Below are 9,313 nucleotides of genomic sequence, written 5' to 3' on the forward strand. Positions count from 1 at the left end.
TTGGAAGCGGCGTGCGGAAGTGCGGAGGCCTCTGCCCGACCCTGGAGCCTTGTTCTGTGCTGAGGCGTCAGCTCTGCGAAGCTGCTGGGCCGAGCCCCGCCTCGCAGCGGGGTGAGAGGAACCGCTGGAGCCGCGCACCGAGCTCAGGAGCCGGCACTGAGCAGGGATACAGGTCCAGTACTGCTGCAGGGAAAGCACGGGGGGCTTTTGGATGCTGTTGTTGGGGATTTATTTATTTTAATTGAGGGATTGCCTGGAGGGGATGGCTTTCTTAATTTTGTCTTGTTAGGAAAAAGGTCTTAAGTATGTGTTGAGTAGAGTTTCTTGGATGTTATTTTTTCAGTCCCCTCCAGGGCAAGTGACAGCTGCAGTGGTGGCTGCCATCGATGCTGGGTACCGACACTTTGACTGTGCCTACGTGTACCAGAATGAAAATGAAGTTGGGGAGGGGATCCAGAAAAAAATCAAGGAAGGTGTTGTGAAGCGTGAGGATCTCTTCATTGTGAGTAAGGTATGGATCTGATGGTACAGGATCACAGGAGGCATCTGTTTTTTTCCTAGTAACTCCCCAGTTCTTTACTTTCCTACTCTGTGGTGCAGAATGGAACAATTCAGAACATCACTCAGGCCACCCCTGAGACATGCTTCCTGCTTTGCCTCATTCTGTTTGCAGAAATGTGCAGGGTATGTACCACTGATATGGATGATGCCTTGAACTTTTCCTGGCATTAAGTTATGCTGTCCTCTTTCATGCAGTGGCTGCTGTTCTGGTTGGTGGCTTTTAATGAAGTTTTAATTAATGAAACCAGGCTACTTCTGTTAGACTTGACACCATTTTTCATGTGTACTGCCACTGCACATAGTGCTCTCAGTGTTACAGGCCAGTCCCATCACAGAGCAAGCCCCATTTGAAGATCAGTAGGATGACCTACTTCTCTATCGCCTTCTAAAGGGGACAGGCACTCTCCTGAACAGGACAGAGAAGGGTTTCAAGAGTTTTAACCCAGAAAGTCAGTGTGCCTTGGCTTTTTGTCTGTAGCTGTGGTGCACATTTCATGAGAAGCCTCTGGTGAAGGGAGCCTGCAAGAAGACTCTTGCTGACCTGAAACTGGATTACCTGGATCTCTACCTCATCCACTGGCCTCTTGGTTTTAAGGTATGGTAACAGTAGTCCTTTTGGGTTTGTCTTTTATGACTAGCAGTTTTGAAGAGCTATATATGGCTTTATAGCTCAGTAATTGCTGCAGCTGACACAGATCATGGTGCATCTGTGTACCAGCAATGATCTGGTGCTCAGCTTTACTCTGGGCATGTGAGCCATGCTGTTGATTCCTACTCCTGAGATTCATGTTTGCACAGCATCCTCTGCCCTTTTGATCATGGAAGAGGTAGACCTTGAACTAGGGGCAGGTTTCTTGCTGCAAACATAAATTGTATTTCTCCATTTGATTATTGTCTACATGTTGTCTTCGACAAATCCAAAGTATGTTCTACTGACATACACTGACAGTGTGGGAAGGAGGGCTGTGCTTTGCTGCCCAACAAAAATTCTTTCCTCTGCATGTTATAAACTCACAGAACAAGACAATGATTCTTTCATTCCTGTCTTTAATCACTGAGTCCTTTAATACAGTACAGATTGAACTGACCTTGGTGTAGGAACCTTAGTGCTGCACAGACCTTGGATCTCAGAAGGTGAAACTCCCTAGTTCCTAACTCTTTCACTGACTGCACACAAAGGAACTGATGTCTCAGTTTGGATATGTCTAAGCTTAGTTCTCCTCTTATAGCCTGATCAAAATAATCTTTCTACTTATTGCTTCAGAGATGCTATGAAAAACAGTTCATCTGTATTTTTAAAAGCAGTCTATATAGACAGAAGTAGCAAAGCAAAAATGTATTGTGGTGTAATAACTTATCAGTAGAAAACAACAGGTTCTGAATGAAGTCGATACCTGGCATGTAGTCCTAACTAGGACACAGGCTGTTTTAACATTCCCTATGCCAGCAGCTTAAACAATGAGTCTCCCCATGAGAGACCTGTCAGCAGACCTGGTCCAGTATAGACTTGACATGTTCCAGGGACTAACTAGGTACTTACTACACATTTATAAAAGAGTTCATAATGTCCATGTAAGAACCATGTCTCTTCGTAGTGCAGACAGTAAAGTTGTAAACTGGCTGTAATTCTGCAAGTGGAGAGTTGTTTCATCATATGTGTTTTGATGAGCTAGAGGATGTTGTGTCCTGCAGAAGTACCTGTCTTTATTGGGATGGCTGTGGGCAAAAATGCTGTAATCTTACATGAAAGCAAAAGAAAAGACTGAAGAATGTAGATAATGAGTGTTGGTGTTGTCTGATACATATGTAGATAATAAATACTAGTATGTCCTGCAGTAGGAGTTTGTAGCATCATGGTCTTCAGCTGGTGCTAACCTGACTTCCCACAAGGTGTTTCAAGCATTTTCTTTGTCACTGACAGGCAGGGGAGGAGCTGTTCCCCACAGATGACAAAGGCATGTCAATACCCAGCAACACTGATATCCTACAGACATGGGAGGTAAGCTCAGCCACAGCAGGAGAATTGTCTTCTGCCCTCAGCAGTCTCTTCTGTTTTCATTACTGTCAGCAGTCTAAATTGTCTCGTGCATGTAGAACTGCTTGGAAGGACTCACTGGCACAAAAGAGTGGGTTGCTGAGTGTCATTAGTTTCTACTTCTAACTTGCTGTGAATTTCCACATTGTCAAAGAATGAGTCTTTGAGCTTTGGTGAAATGGGAGACATGGCACAAATATACCAGTGCTGTTATTTTTCCCTCGAGTGTAAACACTGAAAATATTTTGTGATTCCCAGGTAGGAAATAAACCATGTCAGGGAGAACAAATTCTTCAGGCCCAGCCTTGTACATTAGATGCTGACTTTGTGCTTCTTTCTGCTAGGCCATGGAAGAGCTGGTGGACTGTGGCCTGGTAAAAGCCATTGGTATCTCCAACTTCAACCATGAGCAGATTGAAAGAATCTTGAAGAAGCCAGGACTGAAGTACAAGCCTGCAAATAACCAGGTAAGCTGCAAAGTGACTGCAGACAGGTGTTTTAGGTGGTGGTTTTTTATTTTTTTTTTTAAGAATTACTAAAATTTTATTATGAAATGAGGTTATAAAAAGAATGGAGCAGACAGCATATTCTCTCAATTCCACCCTTTAACTACTTCTTGGTGCACATGGTGCTTTTGTTTTTTATGGACTTTCTGCACTACTGCATGGAAAATCTGGCAAGAAGCATCACTAGAATTTCCCCACCCACCCCTTTTTTCTTTGTGGGGAGGGAAACTTGGATGAGCTTTAAAAATTTCCTTGAAATAGAGCAAAACTTAGTGTATATATGAGGACCTAACAGAATTGGATGACTTTTTTGCAACTCCTCTGTGAAGAGGGCAGTTTCAATTGCTGCTGACTGAGGGAGCTGAACAGGAACATGCTTGTGGGACTGCATACAAACTTAATGAGAGTTAGGAGGAATGAGGAAATTAAGTGGCAATCTAGGCCATAGGGTAGAAGTATCCAGGTGTAAAGACAGCACTTGAATGAAGTCTTGGGAAAATTCAGGTGGCAGGAGACCTTGAGAGATACCGTGTTCTAATGCACAGCTCAGAGCAGCATCAGCTGTGAGACCAGGCCAGGTTGCCCAAGGCTTTATCTGTCTTGAACACCTGCAAGGATGGAGACAGCACAACCTCTCTAGGCAGTGTGCTCCACTGCCTGATCCCCTGCCTCTCCTGTATCGGGTGGAAAGCAGTTTTCTTATGTCCAGTCTCAACCTTTCTTGTTGTCTTGTTATGCCTGTTGTCTCTTACCCTCCCACCATGCACTACTGAAGAACTTGGCTTGTCTGTTGGTAACCTTTTAGGTAGTGAAAAGCTGCTAATAGAAGACCTGAAGCCTTTCCTTCTCCAAGCTGAACAAGCCCAGCTCCCTCAGCCTGTCCCAAAACAGCAGGTTCTTGAGCCCAAACCATACTGATGGCCTTCTGCTGAATTCATGACAGTCTGTCAATCTTCATTCTCTTGAGTGGGCTGGGAAGGGGAAAAACTGGACACAGTATTATAAATGTGATCTGACAAGTGCTGAGTAGGGGCAGATGATCACTTTCACCATTTACTGGTTGTTTTCCTGCTGCCAGGGCTCACTACTGGCGCATGCTCAGCCTACTATGGCCCCCAGGTCATTTCTAGTGTAGTTACTTTGGAGGTAGTCAGGCTCCAACCTGTGTTATTGCCAGGGGCTTTTCTTTCCCAGGTGCAGGGCTTTGTGTGAAATTCAACCTTGTTGACTTTCATAAGGGTTTTTTTGTTGGCATGTTCATACTGCTTGAGTGAGTCCCTTTTAAGTGGCAGCCCTGCCCTTGAGTGTATTGACTCTTGCTCCTCTGATTTGGCATCACTTGCATACTCAACTGGATTCTAGCCTGGTGAAGCTGTTGAAGAGGACAGGTCCTAAGATAGCCTCTTGTGGGGTCTGCCTAGACTTGTCCTTTATTTTTATGGCACTTGAAGGACTGCAGTTTCAGTTCTTGATAAGCTAACCAGTTCCTGTAATCAGTTATTGTGGTAGCTTGAACATATATGCTGAAAGGATTTTTTAAACACCTTTTCTTTCAGCAAGCTAACAGGATTATTCTCAGGGAGTCTATTCAACATAAAACTGAAACACTCTGACAAGTGCAAAATTCATAATTCTCTGCTGTCTATTTTCATTATCAGTCCCAGTGTAGTTTTAAGGTACTTGGAAGTCTTATGATACTTTTCAACATCTGCCACACCTCACTGCCACTGCGACTGTAGTTTGTAATTACCCTGGCCTTTTGCATAGAGGTCATTGACCTTGTATCTCTCACACTTGCCAATGTTCTCATGCTCTCCAATTGCTATAATCATGTTAAGCTCAGAATAATGGATCTTTGGTCCCTGTCCTTCAAAACTTCCTGCTTCTGAACTGCTTGCAAGCCCAAAAGCTTGTCTGTTGTTAACACTTTCTGGCTGGCCTCATAGTGACAGTGCCTCATGCAGATACTTCCTCTGTGCAGGTGTTTCATGTGTAATCCACTAATCCCTTGGTTTTGGTATCATTCCCATTCTTAATTTGAATGCAGTCAGCATGCACATTGGCTTCATCTATAGTGAGAAATTAATTTGGCAAGGTAGTAATTGCATTACAGTGATACTAGTTCTTAGTTCAGTAAGGAAATGTGATTTTTTTTATTTTTTTTTTAAGTCCTTGCTCATTATCACACTGTGGATCACAGCATTTTAAGAAATTTATTAAAATGTAGATCACATGCTTTTCAGCCTGGTGTAAGCATAAGACTAGATAATATAGCTCAGAAGTCTTTTCAACTTGAGTACCAGTGGGCAGGTAAGGATGACTTTGCCTTGCTTATATTGCATAAATTCTGCATGTTGAATAGTTGTGAAAATAACCAGATGCACAGTTACTCTTGATTAGCTGTGTTTCTAGAGCTGCTGAAGCAAAATAAATGTGTATTATCTGTCCCAAAAACTTGAGTTACATGTCCTGTTGTCTAATATTCCAACACACCCCAGAAGGGAAATGGCTGTACAGGCCTCTCATACAGCAAGCAGCTAGAACCACAAATAAAGCAGTGGAGGCTGTAAACTGATAACATGCTTGGCACTCTCTTGCCTCACCTGCCAGGAGCACAAGTTTGCAGGGACTTCCCTCAGAAGGCAGCAGCAAGCTGCAGAAGGCTCAAATGACAGTGCAGTCAAAGGTTCTGGATGCCTGCTGAAAGAGAAGTGTTGTTTCCTGGTGTGGGATTATCCTGGAGGTTGCTCTGTGGAAAGTATCAACTACTCATGTTCATTTGCTGCCTCCTGAGACATGAATAATTCCTGTTCTGTACTGCATTACCTTGCCAGAATAGAGATCCACTGTAAAGAAGTCTGTATTCTTGTATTATATTCTTCTGGAAATTCATGGTAGCACACATACATTTATAAAAAGACTGTAATGGACAGCAAGCTAAAGTCTGCATTAGCCTAAAAACTGTAGCAGTTAGATGTTCTCAGTGTTCACAGACTGGAAGTATTCAGCATGAGTATTTGACACAAAGCAAGTAAAAACCAATTAAACAGTACTAGTATTGAAGTTCATATGGTAGCTGTAAAAGAAAAATCAACACATTGTAGCATGTTTAATTAGGGATGGAAAGAGAACTTTGTACTTACTGGTCTGCTATCCTGTTATGATTTTACAGTTCTCTTGTGTGTGCATTTTTCTGAACTGTCCCACTTAAGGAATGATCAGCTACATGATTGCTTATTTTGTGGATTATATGAATTGGCAAAGTTTTAAGGAGTGGTGTTACAGTCCTTGGACCCTTTACTGTGAGGAAAACTACTATAAATAGTGGAAAGGGGGTGGGGTAGTACAGGAAACAGGCTGCACAATATTGCAGAGACTATAAGCTAGAACAAAAATCAGCACTTGGTTTGATTAAAAAATAATCCCTGGAGCATGTTAAAGCAGCTAAATCACTGTCAGTCTGTGCTCCTATGCTTGCAGATCGAGTGCCATCCATACCTCACCCAGGAGAAGCTGATCAAGTACTGCCAGTCCAAAGGGATTGCTGTGACTGCCTACAGCCCCCTCGGCTCCCCTGACAGACCATGGTAAGACTGCTTTGCATTCTGCCAGGGAGCTGGCATGGATTATGCTTGAAACTTAGCACTACAAGTGTTAATTATTCATCTAGATACTGATCCCTGCTAGGCTGGATCTATGGAGGCTTCTTGCCACTGATGTTCTTTCCTCTGTGTAGGGCTAAGCCAGAGGATCCTTCCCTTCTGGATGACCCCAAGATCAAAGAGATTGCAGCCAAGCACAACAAAACACCAGCACAGGTGGGTAGGTGCAGCACAATGGTTACTCCTTCCTATAACACAGGACAGCTAATGGCAATGTAAAGGACAGGCTGGCTCTTCATTCTTCGTCACTCATGGTGCTCCTCTGTGGCATTAAGTAGAAATGCAGTTTTGTTTACTCTGTGGCCTGCTTGGGAGGGCTGTTTAACTCTCAAGGAAGAACTGTTTCTTGATCCATCTTCAGATGCTGTCATGATTTAGTCTTCCCATCTCAAGTCCTATTGCAGAGAAGTGAATGCTTGTATGGCATACTAAAAGTCTAGGTGGGAAGAAGTGTCTCCAGACTGTATGAGAAATGTAGTCCCATAGAGAAGGTCTCCTTGCTTCTCTTTTAGGACTTCAGAAAGTACTGCTTAGCCTTCAGGTATGATTTGAAATGCAGCACTGTAGAAATGAGTTAATTCTGCTGAACTGTACAGTTAACAGCAAACTGTGTTGTAGAAGGTTCTGCTGGCCATGGAACAAAAGCCATCTTCTCACTGACTCAGTTATATGCCTCTTGCAGGTTCTCATTCGGTTCCACATCCAGAGAAATGTGGTTGTGATCCCCAAGTCTGTCACACCACAGCGCATCATGGAGAACTTCAAGGTGGGTCGTGACCTGGCTGGGTGGCACGTTCAGGGTTGGCACAGCTTCCCCCTGCAAAGCAAGCAGTGGTCCCTTTTCACCCTTCCTAAATCCTCAGGCAGGAGGACTGTTTTTTTTCTTTATATGTTTACCTACAGTCTGAGGCTAAACTTAAGATTACAGTTGGAGAGCAGGAGTGAACAAAGCTTTTGGAAATGCTATCCTGGTCATCTTAGCAGTCATGTGATGCTTCCTGCTTTGTCTTGGATGAATTGTCTGGTTGCTTGCTTGGGGCCCAGGTGCTGTAGCACATCACAAAAGGCTTATGTAGAACAAGCACTGCTTGCTAATGAAACAGTCCTGCTGTCCATAATCCGTGTCCCTGCTCTTGATTCAGTGGTCCTTCACTGAAAACAGGCTTTAGGATTCTGGGAGACAGTTGCATTAAGTGAATATGAAAATCTTGTAGATATTCCTTTGGAATAGGAGAGAAAGATGAATCTTTCACAAGTGGAGGATAGAGGCTTTCTGCAACACTAAGTGCTCTCCAAACTTCTTAAAACAATGGGTGCGTGTAACGATGTTTTTTTAATTCCTCCCTCTCCCCACTCTAGCTAGTGGGGTCTTAGAAGTCTGGAGAGCTGTCTTTTGCCTTTCCCTCCTTCATGAAGCAGTCATTTCTTCTAACAAACATCCCTACACTGTGGACTTGTTCTTTAACTTTGTAAATTTTTTTTTTTTTCCTTAAACTGATTGTTTTTCGAGGAGGTGATTTCTGGCTGTTTCTCTTGTCAGGTGTTTGACTTTGAATTGACTAAAGAAGAGATGACAGCTATTCTCAGCTTTAACAGAAACTGGAGAGCCTGTGCAATGAGCACGTAAGTGGCAGTGGTATTTTTTTCCAGCTATTAAGTTATCAGTATATGAACATACAGGTGCTAGGCTTGGCTGAAATTAAGGATGACCCCTTTGGAAATTGAGTTTGCATATCCTAAAAATAACTTTTCAGGGTAAGATTTTAAATGTTCATGTTATGAACCAAATCCTGATGAGCATAAAGCAAACTTCATGTTCATTTTCAGTTCAGTCTTCAAGAAATGTTTTGTAGCTGGAATGAGAACAGAAGGCTTCTTATAATTTTTCTTTTGTCAGTATTGGAGAAATTAGAATGATGCAGACTCATTCTTAGCTGTGCTTGTGGCATTTTTGTCTTTCTGCCATGACCCTGAGGTATATTATAAAAACTGACTGTATATTCCTCATGAATGCTTTGGAAAGTAGGTGAACATTCAAAAAGTAACATGAAAACTTGAAGCTTGGAAGCAAAAAGCCAGATATGAAATGTTTGTTGGAAGGCTACAAAGAAGGTCTTCCTGGCAGTACACAGTGAAACCTTGAATTAGTTCTCTATGAAGCACCTAGGTCATATTGCCTGAGATGCTCAGAGCCTGAACAACATGAGCTACTCAAGAATTTTTGTCATTGACAAATGCAGTGTCGCCAATGAAAATGGAAGCAATCTGAGTCTGCCTTGATACTGTTCAGCTCCTCCCTTAGTGGCTCTTGGCAGTGGTTATAGCTGCATATAGAATCTTTCTGACATGAGATAATCTTTCCTCTTTGCTTTTCTTTAGGTGCAAAACTCACAAGGAGTATCCTTTTAATGCAGAATACTGAAGATGGTTTCCTGCCTTTCTCCAGCTTTCTCCAGACTTCTTGGATATGCTTTTGCTGTTGCCTCTGAGTTGTCTATGTAGCTTTCTTACTGCACCAGACACCCATCCCCACTTTTTTTTTTCCCTAC

At 42.8% G+C, this 9,313-nt stretch overlaps 1 protein-coding gene across 1 annotated transcript; it reads left to right on the top strand.

Moving 5' to 3' along the window:
- Positions 1 to 343: 343 nt before the first annotated feature.
- Positions 344 to 9,192, top strand: LOC103772082 (aldose reductase-like; the record flags this gene model as incomplete). Its single annotated transcript, XM_008939402.1, has 9 exons — positions 344 to 511; positions 1,040 to 1,156; positions 2,483 to 2,560; positions 2,941 to 3,063; positions 6,583 to 6,689; positions 6,839 to 6,920; positions 7,447 to 7,530; positions 8,305 to 8,387; positions 9,144 to 9,192. Coding segments are annotated over 9 exons (885 nt in total), but the record flags the coding sequence as incomplete, so codon positions are not given.
- Positions 9,193 to 9,313: the final 121 nt, after the last annotated feature.

The sequence above is a fragment of the Merops nubicus genome, unplaced genomic scaffold (assembly GCF_000691845.1).
Source record: "Merops nubicus isolate BGI_N331 unplaced genomic scaffold, ASM69184v1 scaffold42574, whole genome shotgun sequence".
Classification (NCBI taxonomy): Eukaryota; Metazoa; Chordata; class Aves; order Coraciiformes; family Meropidae; genus Merops; species Merops nubicus.